The sequence below is a fragment of the Gnatocerus cornutus genome, chromosome 2 (genome assembly GCF_029298725.1).
Source record: "Gnatocerus cornutus isolate USDA-ARS CGAHR chromosome 2, icGnaCorn1.1, whole genome shotgun sequence".
In the NCBI taxonomy this organism is placed as follows: Eukaryota; Metazoa; Arthropoda; class Insecta; order Coleoptera; family Tenebrionidae; genus Gnatocerus; species Gnatocerus cornutus.
In genome coordinates this window covers 12,173,183-12,193,302 of record NC_142234.1, presented here as the reverse complement: position 1 = coordinate 12,193,302, position 20,120 = coordinate 12,173,183, and the positions used below count along the sequence as shown (strand labels likewise).

Here is a 20,120-nt window from a genome sequence, read left to right as displayed (position 1 = left end):
TACACGCGCTAATCGCGTCGTTCTTGCGTATTTGAATCTTAGCATACGTCACCTAGTTTCTCCCGAAAGTTGACTTTATTTTTAGAATATCTAAAATATGAGTTTTTGGACAAGTGAGAACTTCGCAAGCTAACGCAGTGAACGGTTGATGAGAAATTGCGTGTCTTAGAAAACGTTTTAAACATGAATACGAAGACAACAAAACGAAAAAAATCGTCACTTTCAGAAGTAAAAGTGGCTGTAATAGGTGCCCCCGGAGTTGGAAAAACTGGTAAATAATACAGTCCGTTATCTGTATGTGTCTAACATTTGTGTCTTAACAATTTTACACAAACACGGTAAAACAGATGTCGCTTTTTTACTGTAATTAATTTATTGGAAGAAGATTGGCGCAAAATTATAATATTCTACAATTTCTAAATTTAACAGAACAATGCTATTTCAAATTCTATAAAAATGAGGAAACAGACAACACATATTTACCTTACTATTTTACGGCGGATTCATGATATACAATTGTAAATTATTTAAATCCTCGGAAACTATGAATTTAAATACGAAAATGCAAGAAAATTACAGGAACTGCTTTTCGCCAATGTTTGTTTTTAGTAAACTTATTTTTATAAGTTATGATAAATAAATTGACAGCTTTAAACCTGATTTAAGTGGTGGTAATTTTAGAAACTTGTAAATAAAATATTAATAAGTTATTGATATTTTTTGTTTTGCTGTTGTCGGCAAAAGCCTGCGTCTATCGTAAAAATAGTAAGTAGCAGCACACACATTGCATTTTTTTAATAACTCATTTTTGTCATTTGTCTTATTTCTTGTTCTATTTTTGCAAGCACATACACTTGAAATGTCTGCATCTTGAAAAAAAGCGAGAAAAAGTGTGTCAGTGGGTTAATTTTAAATAGATGATGGACATATGTGAGTCTTAATAAAAAATACAAAAGATTCTATATATAGGTAGTGTGGCACGTATTATAATTTCTTGGCACTGAAAATTCACTCTAAGTATAATTAATTTAAGTAGGTAAAAATGGTGCATGCGACTTTACTTAAATGACTTATCCAGAAAATAATAAATCAGACTATAATTGTTGTTAACTTTACGTGCCAGAAATATTGTTACCTATTTTCTTAACTAGCTCAGTAAAAGATTGAGCTATTGCCGCTTATTTTAATAGCGCCAACTTTTAGTAATAAAACTTGATATTTTTATTGGCATTGTTTCCTGTCGTGCAGTTTTCCGGCAAATTTAAGTTATTGTTTAGCTGCTTGGCAGTTTTTATAAAAAAGAGCCATTGAAATTCTTTCATTGGTTTTATGGTGGCCGTTGGCCCCAGTTGGTTTAATCCGAAATAAATTTAGAGACTCTTTATAAAAGCGTGTTATCATTTCAGTCATCATCATCAGTATCAATTCGAAAACGGTTTCTGAAAAACTCTATTTCAGTTTGTGGTATTTCAAGTTTTATTTGATGTCTTGTTATATAAATAATTCTGCCAGTTCAATGCAATTGCGAGTCTCTGTTTCACTATTTGCAAAGAGTGGAATTTTAACTAATTATTTCGTTTATTTTTCAGCTCTATCAGTTCGTTTCCTTACAAAAAGATACATTGGGGAATATGATCATCAGTCAGGTAAACAATTTATCTTTAACACAAATACTTTGAATATTTGATTTTCTAAATTATTCAGTAAACTAATAGTTTCGCAAAATTGCGAAAGTATTGCGTTTATATTAATTGGCATCTTTGTTTCAGAATCTAGGTATAAACATGAAGTTCTTGTGGACAATGAACCCATTCTTTACGAAATCTTGGACACATGTCCTAAGGTATGTGTTTAATGCAATTATAAACTATTCTTTAGCCATTACTATAATTATAAATGATATTTCAATAATTATAAACATCTAAACATAAACATCAACAAAAAATTGTTAACACGATCTTCACTTTAGATCATACTCTGGCAGTTTTTGAAAAAAATGTTTAACTTCTTTGCATTTTCGATGAAATGTGAACGCATCATCAACATCAGGAAAAACCTAAAAAAATTGAAATTATCGTTAGCAGCTTAATGATGCATAGTACTTACGAAATTCTCTGGTGAACTGAACTGGTTTTCTAAATATTTGACAAACCCTTTATGGGAATACCTCATATTAAGTCCCTTAAAATAACTGATAACTCCATCAACAAATTGTGTCATCTTCAGCATCAACTCCATGTTCAGTTGTTCATCTCGAACAGCAAAATAAAGGGGATAAATCTCATTTCTTATATCAACCCTTTTAACATCATCATTTTCAAACAGAGTAACTCCGGAAGTATATCCGCTGTACACCGAATAATACAAAAAGTTGATCCTATCTTCTTTGATAGCGTCTTCTTCCAGGAGAATTTTCACAGCTCCATAGCATTCCATTTCGAGCGCGTAGTCAAAAACGGATCCAATTGAGTTTTCCGCATTGATTTCAACACCTGAATCTAGTAAAAATTTAATGAGCTTCTTATCTGGCTTATTTGCCGAAACCGCGTAGTACAAGGCGTTACGCCCCTGTTCGTCAACACTCTTAATTTCGACACCTTTGTCTATAAACAGTTTCACTGTTTCATAATCAGAATTTTGACAAGCAGTATGGAAAATGGGGGTACCGGCCGCATCACAAACATTGACATCAAATCCACTTGGCAATAAAAGTTCCTCAAGGAGTACTTCGCTGTTTTCCGACATTGTAGCGTAAAGAATTATACTTCCAGGGGAAAGAGCTTCAATGTCGGCGTGCTTCAATAATAATTCGACGTTCATGTAATTTCCAGATTTAACTGCAAAGTGTAACGGAGTTTCGTCTTTGGAATTCCGGGCGTTGACATCAAGCTTAAGATCGTTTAATAAATAGTTTAACACTCGTACATTTTCGAATTCTGATAATGCCGCATAATGCAAAACAGTCATGTCGTCTGTGTCCTTAGCGTTGATGTTTGCACCGCGTTTTATCAAAAAATGTGTGTTAGACGTCACTTGATTCAAACAAGAAAAGTGAAGAGGAGTTCGTCCTTTTAAGTCCTCAGCGTTGACATTCAGCCCTTCATCAATCAACATTTTGATAACTTCTCTGTTCTCTTTATCTGTCTGTGCTGCATAGTGCAAAGAACTCATCCCGTTGTTATCTAAACAATGAATATTTGCTCCTTTCTCGGACAGTAACATAACAGCATTGCGATGATAATGGCGACATGCAAGTTGGAATGGTACTGTGCCTTGGTTATTGGTGCTATTAATCTCCACTCTCTTCTCGATCAATAAGTTTATTATTTCTGCGTCTCGTCCGGTATTCTTGGCAGCGTAATGCATCACACTATTTCTATCAGTATCAACAATATCAATAGAAGCACCTTTTTTCATCAAAATTTGTACATTTTCAACAGGGCCTGCTGCACACGCAAGTTGTATTGGTGTTTGACCCATATCGTTTTGAGCATTGATATCCAGACCTGCCGCGCACAAAAACTCTATCAATTCTTCGTTTTCATTGATAGCTTGAGCCGCGTAATGCAAAGCCGATGAATTGTCAAAATCGACAATATTCAATTGTGCTCCGTTGTCACAGAGCATTTTTCCATGAATAAAAATACCCTTTTCGCAAGCATAATGTAAAGGAGTTCTTCCACGGCTATCTACCACGTTTATACCAAAATTTGCATGGATAAGTTCGTTCAGAATCTCTGCACTTTCGTTCAATGCTCCGGCCGCGTAATGCAGCATGTTTGCATTGTTTTTGTCTGCAATTTCAACACTTGCTCCGTGTTGAAGTAATATTCTGACAGTTTCCAAGTGGTTCTGGTGGATTGCCAAATGCAAGGGAGTTTCTCCATCTTCATTTTGAGCGTTGATATTAATTCCTGCTGCAAGCAATAACTCTAAAAGTTCAGGGCAAGCTCCGACGTCAGCAGCATTGTGGAGAGCATTGGTGCCGAAGTCGTCAATGATGTTCACATCACAGCCCAGATTTAGTAAACATTTTACTATTTTAATGTTTCCTAGTGTGCACGCACGATGTAACAAAGTAGTTTTGGCCTGGCACTGGGAATTCACATCAAAACCATAATTATTGCTAACTAAAAATTCTATAATCTTGATATTGTCTTCAGCTGATGTTATGGCTTTAAATAATACAGTCTCGTTGTAATTGTTGACAATATTAGGATCAGCTCCATGCTGAAGTAAGTATTGTACACCCTCAAACCATCCAGCAAAACAAGCGTCGTGGAGCGCCGTACTCCCATATTCCTCACGAATATTAACATCGACTTGGTTTATTATTAAGAGATCAATAATTTGGATATCTTTTATCCTGGATCTTACGGCGTAGTGTAAAGCAGTTCTGTTTTGATCATCGACGATATTTGCTTTGGCACCCGACTCCAGCAATATTTTGATGTTTCCAAAATTTCCTTGATCACACGCAATGTGTAAAGCTGTTTTTCCGTCTTCGTTTCGAGAGTCAATATCAACATTCAAGGTTTTAGCAGTCTGTAAAACACTACCTTTGATTTCGTTGTACTCTGTTACCGCGTGTAAAATTGTATTTCCATTGCTGCACCGAGCACCAAGAGTACAAAGAGGATCCAACATGTCGTAACATCCATTTTGACAAACAAACTCTAATATGTTGTTATTTAACTGATGGCCATTCTTGACCAGCATTTTAACTACAGCTATATTCCCTTGCCTTGGAACCAAATAGGTGTCGTCAACAGCTCCGAGTGTAGCTACGTGTAGCAGAGACTTGTCATCAAATTGTTTTAGGACAACCTCCGGATTTTTTGCGATGACCACACGCAACAAGTTCGGGTAACCAAACTGACATGCATAATACGCCATCATTTGAGTATCGATGCTGTCTCTGAGTAATTCGTCTGTGACGATTTCTTCTTCTAACATTTTTTCTAATGGGAAGAAAGAACGAGACGCAACGGCATAATCGATACAATTGAAATCAAATAGAGTATCCATTGTCAAGACGTCACATTTGGGTAGTAACTTTTTGAAAACTTCGACATAAGTATCGGATTCTCTATTTAAGCGACTGCAACTCGATGAACAGTTCGTTCCATGACAACAAACTAGATGAAAACAAGTTCGTTCAGCGTCATCTCGGGTCTCAACATTAGTCATGTGTGCGTCCAACTGTCCGATATTTCTATAAATTACAGCCAAGTGGAGAGGATTGTGTTCGGCCATCATGACGTCAAAGATGAGTCTTAGATTTTGATACTTTTCTGAAAAGAAAGATTCCCGTAACCAGCGCAGTTTCTCTTGGTGGTTGCTGAACCACACACACGCAAAGTATTCTGCGAATGTTTGATGCACAAACACCGCTTGTTCTTCATCGACAATCTCTTTAATAATTCCATGTTTATCTCCACTGGTCTTTATTTGAACTAAAAAGGACTTAACTCTTTTTGTTTTCAATTTCAGTATGTGAAAATCTGTGTCATCTAAACATGTTTGAAGAGCTGGAATTTGATATAATTCCAAATGGTGCTCAAAGTACAATCCAAGCTGTTCTTCGTATTGATCCATACCGAGTTTTTCCAGCGAAAACTTCTTTTTCCCATTAAAAAATTCTCTGTACAGTTTTGTTAAAACAAAAATGTTTTCTTTGTTTATGTTCTCGTATACTTCTTCGCTTGTGAGAAGTGTTTCTGTGATGATGTAAAGCTGAAGAGGTATTCCTAACAACTTTTGGCTGTTGGTGACTTCAGCGCTTGCAAATATCGTGCTCACAATGTTGTCAATTTCGTCCACTTCGTATTTGTCTTTAAGTCTGGTTTCTAAATATTCTTTCTGGTCTTCACGAGTAAATTCTTCAATTTCAAGAGGAACGGTAGACAACCGCTGCGAAATAAGTGCTATTAAGTTCTCACGAGAAGACATCCAGACTTTGACTCCAGCTGCAGTTATATGTTTGACAAATCTTAACACCATGCACATGTATTTGTAATCAACTTCGTCGAGTCCGTCCAAGAAGAGCAGAATTTGTTTATTTTGTACAAACTTTTTTTTAATTTTTGTTAAAAAATCTTCATTATCATTGATTTTTAAGAAGTAAGTTAACATTGTGTCATAATCTGGTTCGACAAATTTCTCGAAAAACTTCTTGTGTTTTATGAGTTCAACAAAAATCAGCCATACGTTTGATGGAGCATCTTTCGTTCTCAAGCTTTGTAAAAGCCGTGACTTTCCCATACCTGGAGGTGCACAGACAACATTCACTGGAGACTCAAACTGCTGAAGCATTTCTTCTTCCTTTATCTGTTTGACTGTGTTAAGGAACTCTTTGGAAATTAATTTGTTTCCTTTCTTCATCAGAACCATACAAGCTTCTGTATCGTAGACTTGGAGGAGATATACTTCTTGCATTTTTGACTCTTCACAGACTTCTTCAAATTGGGCACTCGTACAGTTTGTACAAAGTAACAAGGAGTTTTTATACTTTCCCTTGTCATCGTCTTTTAAGTAGTCGAGTAAGTTATTTTTTTCTAAATCCACAACATCTAACATTTTGAGTTTTGTTTCGTTACAGGTGATAATAACGAGACAATCTGTTGAATACTTGTACTGGTTTAAAAAGTACCGTGTTTTGACAAACCTTGTGGTAACAGTTCTTGGAATGTGGTAAAAATCAAATTCTTTTTCTCTGTCACCAATAAAAAAAAAGTCTTCTTGAGACATTTTTAATAATTGTTGAGTTCCAAAAGCTGTAGCAAGGGTTGGATCGAGTTGGAGTAGTTGCTCGAGCGTGATGCATTGTCGTCCTTGAAGGCTGACTTTGAAAAATGTCGGGATGCCAAGATACTCCTTCGTTGTCACATCAGATAAACTTGCAAAAGTAGTCCAATTTGCGACGTCTCTTTTGTCGAATTTTCCAATTAAAACTACTCGTTTGTTTCCCATACTTCTACGTAAAAACTTAAAGATCGGTTTGAGCTTATTGAAGTCTTCAACTTTGATGATAATAGGAACAAAGCCCAAGTGCCACAAGAGTTTTGACTTTTGCACTGCAGATAGAGTCTTAGTGAAAATTCCGAATTTTAACATTGGTTGGGTTAAATCTTGATCATGGTTTTGTTCGAAAGGAAGCCAGATATTGTTAACAATTCCTTCGTCGTCTTCAACAATGGTCATCTCAAAATCCATCACAGCTTTAGCAAGTAGCTCCGATTTTGGATTATGCATACTTCCTGATACTGTTAAAATGTATGGAGAAAGCGCCATTTCGACTATCTTGGTAATGAACTCGTGCTTCGTCAAAACAAAGTTTCTAGACCACCAATCTTTCATGAAATGGATGAAAGAACCATAGATGTCAGTTTCCAGAGTTTGTTTTAAAAGATCTTCTACCATAGTTTTAACAACATGAATGTTGTTTTGTTGCGAGAAGAAGTAGAATTGTTTAGTGGTCTCTGGTATTTCGAAGTAAAATGCAATCGAACGCTGAGCTTTACTTTTTGTATTCAGTAACAAATCTCCATATTCCATTGTGTTGCACCCTTGAGCTACAAGACAATAATTTTCATAATTATTAATCAGTTTCATATTGTCTTCAAGTTGCGTAGCAGAGTTCGTGTACAGAATGCAGATAACGTCTTTAAATTCAATTTCAAATAGAGAATTCACATACTTCCACAAACAGAAAGGGGCTTTATATTCGTTTGTCCGTTCAATTTTTGTCAAATCATTTATGGTAATAGGTTTTTCATTTTCTTTGTGTTTAAGCTGTATTAAGTAGTGGCGTTTTTTCCCATTTTGGAAAGTCACTTTTATTTCGATGTCATCAAAAACTCCACATTTTTTGTTGTTAGAAGTTATTTCAAAATCCACAACATCGTCACTGGTACTGAATTTCAAAGCATAATAAGCACACAGTAGCTGTTCGTATTCTTTTCCAAAATCTAACGATTCTTTTAGTTTCTCATATTTACGGAAGTTCCAGGATGGAGCACTTTGGTCGTAATGAAGCTAAAAGCAATATTTACCAATTTTGAGAATGAAATTGAGGATGTTTAATCAAGAAAATAAATATTCATGTCAAGGTCATTTGTGTTAAACTATTCTAAATATAAATGATTTTTTCTTTTGACCTAAAAACACTTCCTTAATAGTGATTCTATAATCCATCTAATGAAAAATGAAAGGAATGAAAGGAATGAACAATCTTTTGATTAATTTATTTACCTTTTTGTTAAGCGTTGGTTGCGGGGAATTATTCCTTTTCCTTGACACTGAAGTTTCCGGCCACCCATGTTGCTAGAAATACACATTCTTATCATGCTGATTTTGCTGACAATTCAAGGTTTTTTGATTGGAGTAAATGACTTACACGTTGGGCCATGCTTTGGACTGTTATTTAGATTTTCAGTCATTTAGCAGGATACATTTCACACTAACATTTGCCACAGTGATAACGAAAAAGATAAAATAAATTTTTAGACGTCTTATCTTTCAAGAGAGATAAAAATGTTTCTATATCAGTAATAAAAACTCAGTGAAAGTTATGAAAGAATTTTCTCAAACGATTTGCAGATAGGTCAGCGTCTTGCATAATAAACTTATTGTCACAAGCTATAAAGCGCGAGTTCCCCACCATATCACCATATCACTCACCTTGAAGTTGACTGGTAATGATGTACCGCATAAATAACGGGTATCGGTGAACTGATTTACAATTTTTGGATTTAATTATGGATTAATTTCCTACCTATACATACTTAAAATTTCAATTTATTTTATAGTGTCATCTAGAGTATTTTTGGTACATTTATTTGTAATGTTGTACATACAGACAGTTAAATGATGTTAGCTATTAAAAAGAAAAAAAAGACAATAATCAAAATATACAGGGCGATAAAAAAAGACGCCCGTGCTACCTATCAAGTTGCAGCTAATTCTTTCCTGAGCTCAAAACTGAAAACCAAAATGAAATTTGTGCTTTTTTAACTAAGATCGAAACTTTCTTTTATAAATGATCAAACTCTTTTTGGATAAACTTTTTATAATAATTTCATAGTTAGACATCACATTTTTTACAGTTAATGATATTCTCTATCAAAATAACAAAAAGTGCTTTAAACTAAGTTTTTAAACTTTTAAAAGTACCATTTCTTGGCTTTGTAGAATATTTTTCAATGTTGCAACACTTTCGGCTAATTTTTGGCTGAAACCGAAACTGAGACCGAAACTATAATTCTTAGCCGAAACTGGCCGAAACCAAACCTTCGGTCGGTCACTATTTTTTTTATTTTGATTTGTTGAAATTTTGATTTGCTGAATTCAAATTTGCGATAAAAAATGTGGCACTCCAATTTTTTGGGATACAGTAAAAGACTTTATAACATTTAGATATTCAACATTCAATTTTACTTTTAATTTGCAAATGCAAAAGTTACATAGCAAATCCAAATTTCTTTCATTTTGTGCGTGTCAACATCCAAGGAAATTATTCTTTTTTGGGCATGGCTTAAGTGCCTGACAAATGTATTCAATAAACAACAGTTTTGTAGATCCATGAAATGGCAAGTTACGATCGAATTGGTTGTTCGGTTGGGTTTTTTGTTATAAAAACTCCTTTGATAAAGACAATGCGAACCAATGAGAGCATTCTTTTTTAGGTTTAATCCGAGTTCAATTACTTTCTCCACTTTGCTATTAAGAAAAGGTGGATCTTTTCATTCTGTGAAAAGTGTGATGTGTATTCACATTTTTTCAGTTGTTTTTGTTTAAATAATGAAAAAATTGGCAAACTTTGAGTAAAGTTTGTTTGAAATGTAAATAATGGAAACCCAATAAAAAATTCTAATAATATACGATATGATTCTGTATATTTTTCGAAGATTTTTCCACCGTCTGTCTACGTTGACCACAAATAAGTTCTAAAATACCTTCATTTTGAGATGTTTATCCGGAATTGTTCACTGATTAGGATTAGTACTACTTGTACCTGTTTGTAACAGATTACTTAACATCTATCCTACTTAAAATAAACGAAATTAAAATATTATTTTAAACTTTATAAATCGAGTCGTCTGCTATGAATGCAAATTCCTATAACAATAATTAAACTAAATATTCAAAAAGTAATTCAATAGAATGTAGTAATCAATTTGCAAAAATCTTATTTTACTCATCGCTAATACTAATCACTCAGTTGTGAATGAAATTTGTCGATAAAACCGCAAATCAAAAATAAACTTAATTATAGTCTGAAAATAGCGAAATAGCAGTTTATTAATAGGAGTAAATCTGCAGACGTGTGAAAATTACTCGTCGATTAAAGATATAGCCAGTGCAACCGAAGAATTTCGGATGTAGTTAAAATTCTTTCCCAGAAGGTGAAATTAGAATAATTCCCGAAATTTATTGCTTGAAACAGCACAAGCCATAAAAACATCAAACTGTTGATAAACAAACTCATTTTCACTTTTATTTTCCTTTTGCAGAGTGCACACGATCTCCCATCGCTGGATGTAATCAACTGGGCGGATGGTCTACTTTTTGTGTATTCTATAACAGATCGCGATTCCTTTTGCTATTTAAAACGTGTGGGATCTTTGGTTGCAGACTCAGACATTCCTGTGTACATAGTGGGTAACAAAAATGATATGGTTCACTTAAGAGAAGTCAGTTCAGAAGAAGGTGTCATACTAGCTAGAGACTTTGAATGTGGATTTTCTGAAGTCGCTGCTGCTGAACAAGTAACACCAGTTGCTGTCGTTTTCCAGGAAATATGCAGAGCTGTATTGGCTGGAAGGAGGAAATCGAAACATTCTTTATTGGAACGAATGCTTGGAAGTAGAAGTAGTAATTTGAAATTGTATACTAGAGGTAAAAGCGATAGCGCTTTACCGAAAGACTGACGAGAATAGAATGAGTTGAATTTGAAGGATTTTGAGCAGGTTTTGTCACATCAGCTTGGATGTGGATATTGCTTTTGTTAAAACAATATTTTATTGTAGAAGTACATGTTGTATGTTAATAATTTTAATGACAAAATCTTAAAATAAATTGGTCTCTAAATTTTGAATTCTTCAATGTGATTACAAAATAAAAATAGTTCGCTCATTCTCTTTTTTTGCTTTTGTGAAGATATATTTATTGTAATTTCCGGGTACAGACTCCAGATTTCTTTTTATGATGTTTGTAAAAATTTGTTTATATCAAATTGATGATTACCAAAACATCAAAGGAGATCTGTGCGCTTATTTTTAGTATTTTGACGTTTATTTATTATACTTTTTTGTGTTTTATCTTAAATCATTGCTTGATATTTTTGTGGTATAAAGAAATTTTCCAGAGGGTGATAGAAGATGGTAAGAAATAATGTTGGGTTGTAGTTAAGAGAGGAATGTTCACTCATATTTTTTTTATTCAAATAAAAACGCCAAACAGTATATACCTACGCAATACGTAGTTAATAAATAATTGGAATGTTTCAAATATAGTACATACAACTCTTTCTTATCATTTAGAATATTCAATAGTGAGCAATAGTCGCTCGCAGTGCGGGTGAGGGAGTGCACGGAGCCCGAGCCCTCCATGGAGTCCGCGCGCCCCCTGCCCTCAACGAGCCCGCCGTCACTGACACCGGTAATTTGCTAAACTTTGATCTATGAATTGTGTTGGCGGTCGCGTTGTTACCCATTCGCAATATTTCTAATACTTAGTATCACGTCGTCAATCAAAAAGCTTCGTCAGTTTCCGGTGCGCTCGCTGGTGGGTGCAGGATGCGGTGTCGATTTCATAAGAAGGAAGTTTACTCTGTAAAATATTGCTCCGTAACTTCAGACTCTTGCTCTGTGCTGTGTGCTACAAATCATTAAAATATTGGAGTGATGGTACGGTGTACGTTGTCGGGGAAATGTTACGGTCCGATTATTGTTTATGTACAGTTGCGCGCTTATACGACGAAGACATTGTCCTAGCGGTCGACCCTCAGTAACAACGTCCAGAACATTTCGTCTTGCCATTCATTTTTCTTTTTATCCGACGCGCTCGCATTTATGCTAATTGCATATATATCTTTATCTTTAATAATTATATATCATGGGTCTATTTTTGTATATATATTATGTATATCATTTTATGTACAGTCAGTGTCATCTATGTATCAAGTTGACTACGAGCGCGTTTCCTATCTAAATTTTCTCTTGTATATATATAATTATAATTATTTTACATTTTAGAATTTCGTTTCGCCGTTATTTTACGACTGTTGCATATTGTATGCGTGGATCCCTGAAGGAGATGGCCTCCTATTTGGGGTGCGGGTAAATTGCGTGCGGACTACCCTAAATGTAACAATTGGGCTCTGTGCGAAGAATATAAAACAGGAACGGTTGTTATATAGTATATACAACAATAAATAAAATCTTGGCAACTTAACAAGAAAATCATCTAGACTACCCGCGGCTAGATGTAACAATTAAAATTTGAAACGTTACAACTTATGTAATAACATATTATCCTACTTAATACGGTAACTGTGTAAATATCGCAGCAATAACGTAACGTATGTATAACTTATAGTGTTTCTTCTTAAATAGGGATGGTGTGCAAATGAATTAACGATGAATAGGTAGCGGAAATGCACGATTGTAGGGAACTATGTACACGTCTCGCCATTAAAGCTATGCGAGTACAGATCTATGGTCGTTGATACTCCTACTGGAATGGATCCACTCGAATGTATTTTTATGTTTCTTCTGGTATTAAAAATTGAGGAGCGTTCAACTCTAGTCAACACTTGTTTACTTGTCTTCTTCCAGTAACACTAGATCGTCCGCTACTACATCAGAGATGTGTAGATAAATAATCCAGTACATTAAGTTAAAACACACGAAGCACACGGGAAACACGATTCGCGAATACTTATCGATGTCTGAAGGCGTTATGCCGTATAACTTGTTGATGTCTTTGTTGGGATGGATAATGTGTTGTGGAATTGGAGCCGCCGCTTCTTCGTCAGGTCCACCTCCACCACCGCGACCGCCATTTACTGTGCTTTCTAATGTACCACCTTTGCTATGAGCTTTTGGATCGTGAACTTTAAATCGCACCTCCTGAAACAAAGTGGACACTAACACGAGGTTCTTTTTCTAACATATTTATTCCCTTACATGTCCGATTGGACGACTACTCACTGTTTGCTTCGGGGCATGATCGCTTTCGGGCCCGCCGTCAACGTTTAATTTTTTTTGTTCAGCGATCTTCTGAATTGCGAGAAATCGATTTTTTCTCATTTGAATACGTTTTGCCATGTAGCCGACCGTGGCGTACTCTGAAACATGGCTCAATTGTAATAAAAACACTCATTCGGTTCGATTCAGTATAAAGTCTTTTCTCACTTGTTCCTATAGTCTTACCGAGCAAACTGGCAAAGACCATAACGAAACATGTTCCCAAATAGACGTCGATGGATTTCACGTAGGAAATTTTAGGGAGAGCGGCATTCGTCGAAGACATGAGCGTAGTCATCGTCAATACAGTGGTGACTCCCAAAGCCACTCTGGCAGGAGTAGCGTTACGATTCAGCCAGAAGCTTACCCATGAAATGATGACAATGAGACCGGACGGGATGTAGATTTGAATGAGGTAGTAACCCATCGAACGAACAAATTGGATTTCGCAGGCTAGTCGTGAATAATTTCCTAAGCAGGATCAAAACAATAAGAAAACATTTCGATCGAATATGTAGAGTATGTTTTGTTGTGGTAGCATGCTGGGGTAAGAAAAGTAAACAACTGAAGGAGACAATGCTTCAAATTGTATTTGTATTTCATAACCGGAACAGTTCCGTAATAATGTGGATGTCTGTCATAGATGCACCGAACATGCGTTTTGGTCTGAGAGAAATAAAAATAAGCGACTACGTTGGTAGATGATCACTTGAAGAGAAAAACAACAGCGAATGAGTAGTAAGTAAATAATGCGTTCTACTATTTTACCAAGTCCCAGGCTAGATACCTGTTGTAAGGCTGATCTCCATGGCTCTTTGTCTGTGCCCGAGCACCTTAAACTGGGGAAGCGATACTTCATTGGAAACGCCCACTGAGTTGGGGCCTTCGTTCCATTTGTACCGAATGTCTCGCATGGTGTAACCGACTGCAATCACAAGCCAGTGCCAGCTGCGGATAGGCAACACACCGCAGCCGAATTCAACCAAAACGGGGTGTAAAAACGAACTTAAATAGGAAGGAAGCAAAAGGAAGACAGGTGATTGTGGTTACCTGTGGTCAGGTTAATTACGGTCGCCCTCTGCCTGTGACCCAGCACCCGGAACTGTGGCAGCTCCACTTCGTTGCTTATTCCGACGCTCTTTAATCCCGAGTTCCATTTATATCGGATATCTCTCATCGTGTACCCGACTAACCCGGCCGCCAGAACAGACAAAGCACGTCATTCGACAGCTCGGATGCAGATTGCACCCCCAAGACACATTACATGAATAACCGCTTGGGGGAACATGCCATTGTGGTGAGCGAACCATGCTACTTTTTTATCTTTAATAAGACAACTGTAGCAGGCCGCCCAGTACTAAGTGAGCACTACATGAATGATTTACGAACTACAATATCATGTACATGGATGATCGAATCAGTGTCGGGCTGTAAGATAAACAAAAGTACAACATCTGAAAAGCCGATTATATCAAGCGCAAGCATGTGCAAAGCATATGTATAGTTTTGTAGTGGTTTAATTCAAAGAGTAGAGTAGAGTGAGTGACAGGTCATGCGGGTGCATGCGTGACTGTCGGCCGGGAGTCGGGCCAGTGGTTGTAGCACAATGCGGCCGAAACCGCCGGTCTGTCCGTGAGTCCGGTGAGTGACGGCTGTCCGTTCGCCGCCACAGTGCAGAGCGGTGAGCAGGCCGTACTGCTGTTGTTGCTCACGACACGAACACTATCGGTCCTTCCGCGGGTGCTGTATTCGAGAAGGAGACCGCAACCAACCACAACATACAACTCAGAAAAACCAAAACATAAGAAAACGCAAACATCAGGATTGCGGCTGCGGGGCCTAGTTCGTTGGTATCCACTCAACTCACAAGGCCACTGCGTGTCTGCACGGCTCAAGAGTTATCTGTGTGCTGGGTGCTATGTGTGTGCCCGAAGCACCGCATTCGGCGGTCGTTAATATAGAGTGCTGGGATTAAGAAATCAAATAAGTGGGCTTTTGCACAGAAGCACGACACAGGTATCTTTTGATGCCCTTTGTAAATCAACTATAGTATAATATCTATAAGATAATCTCTATGTATAATATATATCACAAATTTATACAAATTTCTTCAAGATCTTTTATGTCGTTCAAAACAATACTTACAACTTTCTATTTCGATATGGCACAACTGTCGGTCCATCGGAAAGTATTGAAGATTCATGGGGCACGATGCCGTAATTGTCAACCTATCACCAAACAAATCCATCATTAGTATCAGACATTAGCTGAAAATGTCTCTTTACCGAATACTACGCGTTATAGATCCCGAGTGATGGATTCTGATGAATTCGTTTGATGTTGTTGCGATGTGGAAGTATGACTGTTTTTCATTGACGAAGAACGTGTCGGGTACCCATATGTTCTTGATAAACTCAGATCCTACAGATAAAGTCTCTACTCCGGGTCGCTTCCGAAAGGCCAAACGTGGATCTGTCCAAAACTGACGAAAGTAGAAATCCAAGGTAAAATCCTGAGAAAAAGAAAGATTTGAATAAACCGTCCTTGTCTTTACATTTAGTCCAAGAACTAATTGATATCAAATCGATATGTTAATATTCTTGTGTAGATGAAATCAGTCGAAGAAAAAATATTGATCTGATTTTAGTCCTTGTACGATAAATGTAAAAATGTTGTATAACAACCTATTTATGTGGGTCATGCATATATAGGCATTTTATTTTATGTAACTGCTTCATGTCATATGCTTTAAGCTCATTCTCAGCATGCAACGTTTTTTAGTATTATGTATTAGATTTATACTAATCGTGAGATTTAAAAAAATGTTGAGCAGGGTGTTGTCATTTGGCTAATGTCCAAAGGCGCAGTGCGTCTGGAATTATGTAGTTAAAAGTTATTAGGCGGTACATGCAAAAGTATGGTCGAATTCTAAAGACTGTACTGTCGTTAGGTGGGGATTCTTTTCTTTGGTAATTTAAAAGGATAGTTTTTTGACATGCAACATGCCGACACTCAGGCGGTTACTTATCTGCATCCCGAGTGCACTGTGCAGGCCAGGAGAGGAGAGGCGGGGTGGACTCGCGCGCTCGACAAAGATGTCGAAAGGGGGCAGGCCAGGGTCACGTCCTGCAGTGACCTTAAACCTTGATTTGGTTTCCATCGGGGTCTCAGGCCCGACTCCTCGGAGGAGTGGTTGGCGCTCCACCGGGGCGCGGCCTCTTAAACATCTATCCGATTGCGCCCGGGCGCAACGACTAAAGCTGGCAAACAGACTTAGAGGCCATGCACACAGTCCAAGTATTCAAGACTGCGACATACATTCAAACATACATTCTCATTTCCGGAAGCTCTGCCCGGATTTTACAAGACCTTGAGTATTCAAGACTGATAGTAGCAACACACGTACATATTAATGCGAATGAATACGATAATACTGTTAAGATAGATACAATGCGTTACGATACAAGGCTTTCTGAAACACCGAGTGTTATTATATGCCGAATAAGTGAATTGGTAATATAGAAGGTAAGTACCATCAAGACTTCGGAGACGGAGCTGATACTGAGCACGTACATGGTGACTCCCACCTCCACGGGCGGGCCTGCAACCGCAAAGATCTGAGTCGCGACATGAAAACCAAATCAAACTCGTGCCCTAGGCCTGCCCGCCAACGGCCCCGCCAATTCGCGCGCGTTCGAGCGGGACCGGGGACGGGACACACAACAAACAAAAGTCCGGCATTGATAGATACCATCTGGACCTCGGACAGCGAGCTGATGCTCAGCACGTACATTGTGACTCCCACCTCCACGGGAGGGCCTGCAAGCCAACAACCATCACATAACACCAACCCGCTTCCCCAGGCCGCCAAGCGCGCGAGTCAGGGAGCGGGCGTGCGGAAAGGCTCTGTCTGCTCGGGGATATAATAAACTTAGTACCATTTTCACTTCTGAAAGGGAACTGATGCTCAACACGTACATGGTGACTCCTACTTCCACAGGAGGACCTGAAACCACCACCAATACCACGTCACAAGTGGCATTGCTCTCTGCCTGCGTCCCGGACAGGAGGAGCGACGGTCGTCATCTAATATGGACGACGTCGCGCCGCCGTCCGTCCGCCTGCGCCCGGTCAGCGGCTGCGAGCAGAATGGCGGTCTGGAGAGATGCTGCGCGTCGCTAGGTAACCCACCCGAGCATCGATCTGGCCCCACCCTGCCAACGCGACCCGCGCGACCGCCGCCGACCGCCCGGCTTACACTTAATAACTACTATGTCGGTAAGTCATTTTTACTGGACTTGGGCCGGACGCCCGACGACGCCGCTCCCTTTCTTGATGTTACACTCCACAGAAAGGATGTTCGCACTAGACTTACCTCCGTAATTCGGTCTTACTCTTTTGTCGTAGCTGACACTGAAGGAGTCTAGGATTGCCGATATGTTGACATCGCCTAAGTAGCTGCCACCTGCTCCTGGCGATCTATAACAAACATTCCACCTCAATGTTTTTATTTAGAAGAAGACATCTCTTAAGTATGTCGCAACTTTACAATGATATTCAAAAATTAAAGAGCCTATTTCATTTCTAGAGATGAAAGTAGCTATTTGTATTAAAAACTTGAAACCACAAAGCGTCCAGCTACATTCAAATTACTACTTTTAATAGAAGCTCTTGAAGTGTGTTCTTTGTTTTGAAATCAGAGCGGATATTCACTCTCTCCCCTAGGCGCCAGGGTGCTTTAAAACGGATGACGTCATCACACTTGTTCTTTGTGCTACACATAAAATGTTTTCTTTTCAACTATTTTTAATTTCTCTCATAAAGGAGTCGTCGTTGACTTTGAAAATTGATGAAGTCATACTGTTCAATATGCATTGCAACTTCTGGAGTCTTTAGATTCTCTAAAGATCGTACCATAAGCTTTCATTGTTGTTTTTTTGGAAAAATTCAAATTAGAAACTCTCGCTATTAGCTGATTCCACAAGCTTCCAAGCAGGTCAAGTTAGAAAATTTATTGATATGGTATGTACCCAAATCCACACCCATAATAACAAATAGCATGGAGCAACAATAAAAAGCTATACTGAACTTACCCAGCGAAAGCCCATGGTAGGGCGAAGGCCAGCAGCACGGCTGGCCATACCACCCGGCTGTGCCCCATGGCCTGGGGCACCTACACGTGTCCCCTGCTTCTCGGCATTTCGGCACTGTTCACTTGTAGACTACTGTAGTGTCACATCAGGCACCAACACTAGGAGTGGTCTCTGGGCCCAGCTAGCTGCTTACTCACTGCGCATGGTGGCCAAACTGTGCGAAATAATCGCAGCTCCTAGTCACAGAGCTAATAAAGTGTTTGGTTTTTCCTTCTCTAACCCAGAATGTCCGAGTGAGATGGAAGTTTAAGGGTTGCTATGTTTTAGAAACGCAGTCGCGAACCTGGAGCTGCCAGCACCTAACCAATCAATACCATCAGCTAAGCCATGACTCTCATTATTGCTTCACCCTGTGACGTAATACTTACTCTTCAGCACCCCGTATACAAGAAATCCTAATACACCATTAAAATTAACCTTTCTTTTTTTTTGTTGTCTAGTTTTTAGAAAAACTCTACTACATCTGTAATTTCTTTTATTTTCGACTTAATCATCAGGTTTTCGGTCAAAAGGTCCTCGACGGCACGCGACCGCTTCCGGTGACACCGTTGTCACGCAATTACCACAAACGCAAAAGAGCAAATTGCGTTTGGTCTAGAGTGCGCCTGGCACAGCGGCCTGCAGCGGTGCCCTGGTCACGGACACTGTTCTATTTTCCGATAACATCTTCACGCAAATGTAATACAAAAACAGTTCCTAACTTCCCGTTCTACCTATACGTTATCTAAACATTTCAGATGCAACACGATCAACCCATCTTTATCAGCACTTTAAATTAAAGACCATCCATTTATTGAATTGTTGTTGGATAAATCAATTCAAGCGAAATCGTAACACGTTGGTTTACTTTTTCGTTTTCTGCCGATATATGATTTCCCTATTGCATTTGGAATGTCTAGTCTACTGACAGACGTTACAACTTGCATGCAGTTGGTATCGATACCTATCTGCAAGTAATTACTTTGCATTGCGAAGTATAAAAGTAACTTTTAGTTGTTTGACTGATGCCAGATTTTTTTTTATTTACAATATTTTAGGTTTCTAATTTGGGGGGAAATATGTATGTATGATTCATGTTGTGAAAAAAAGTTTACACACTCTACATTTTATATAGATGTATGTGTATCTACTATCATCAACGAAACAAAACAAGAAATCCAAGATCCACTCTGGAACTGTGCTATAAACAAATCCTTAGTGAACTAGGAATATTGGAAACTGTTTCCTAGTTCTTTTATACTTGTAGAGAAATAGTTCTGTTGAGACGAACAGAGCTCCAATATCCACTAGATTTTACTACTTGTTCAAAGATAAAAACGAGCGAATGTGGATACGTACAAATGTTATGTTTCTAAAAGTGTGTTTTAATAACAGAAATTATATCTTTCGGGACTTTCATCCAAGTTTATAATCTGATTTGCAATTGGATTTGTATATCTGCGATAGTTTGGTTAAATTTTGTATTGTCATTGTACTTGATCTTAATAAAAAATAGAATAGTTACAAAAAACTCCGATATTTTTGATGTAGCTATCTGATATTGAAAACCTCGGATTCAAAGAACAGCTCATGGTAGAACGGATATCGCGTATCACGTCACTACAAGCGCAAATATGTGCTTTGATGTTCTGTTTACTTGACCATAAGATAATCTATCGCTATTTCCGGAACTAATATACTCTTAATAGAGATTAAAATAGGAGTTAAAAGAAGATCC

At 37.8% G+C, this 20,120-nt stretch overlaps 3 protein-coding genes across 9 annotated transcripts; 1 reads left to right on the top strand and 2 right to left on the bottom strand.

Annotated features, from left to right (window-relative positions):
* Window positions 1–99: 99 nt before the first annotated feature.
* Window positions 100–11,098, top strand: LOC148179090 (ras-related and estrogen-regulated growth inhibitor-like protein A). Its single transcript, XM_088031472.1, has 4 exons — window positions 100–271; window positions 1,590–1,646; window positions 1,770–1,843; window positions 10,515–11,098. Exons 1-4 carry the CDS (start codon window positions 184–186, stop codon window positions 10,929–10,931), a joined length of 636 nt encoding a protein of 211 aa, XP_087887598.1. The 5' UTR covers window positions 100–183; the 3' UTR covers window positions 10,932–11,098.
* On the bottom strand, window positions 1,453–8,590 carry LOC148179091 (uncharacterized). The gene is made up of 4 exons (XM_088031464.1): window positions 8,399–8,590; window positions 8,254–8,325; window positions 2,107–8,037; window positions 1,453–2,056 (listed from the first exon to the last, which is right to left on the bottom strand). Exons 1-4 carry the CDS (start codon window positions 8,408–8,410, stop codon window positions 1,961–1,963), a joined length of 6,111 nt encoding a protein of 2,036 aa, XP_087887590.1. The 5' UTR covers window positions 8,411–8,590; the 3' UTR covers window positions 1,453–1,960.
* Window positions 11,099–11,422: 324 nt separating the features above from the next.
* On the bottom strand, window positions 11,423–18,629 carry Rdl (Resistant to dieldrin). Of its 7 annotated transcripts, XM_088031471.1 has the most exons (10): window positions 18,344–18,615; window positions 17,626–17,729; window positions 17,189–17,256; window positions 15,536–15,762; window positions 15,396–15,478; window positions 14,301–14,438; window positions 14,038–14,175; window positions 13,437–13,721; window positions 13,191–13,351; window positions 11,423–13,133 (listed from the first exon to the last, which is right to left on the bottom strand). In XM_088031471.1, the coding sequence occupies exons 1-10, from the start codon at window positions 18,409–18,411 to the stop codon at window positions 12,822–12,824; spliced, it is 1,584 nt and encodes a 527-aa protein (XP_087887597.1). In that variant the 5' UTR covers window positions 18,412–18,615; the 3' UTR covers window positions 11,423–12,821. The 7 variants fall into 7 exon arrangements, with proteins under 7 accessions (XP_087887597.1, XP_087887595.1, XP_087887594.1 ...); XM_088031469.1 differs by lacking the exons at window positions 14,038–14,175; window positions 17,189–17,256 and adding an exon at window positions 16,784–16,851 and having other exon boundaries at window positions 18,344–18,629; XM_088031468.1 differs by lacking the exon at window positions 14,038–14,175 and having other exon boundaries at window positions 18,344–18,620.
* Between the last annotated feature and the right edge of the window lie 1,491 nt (window positions 18,630–20,120).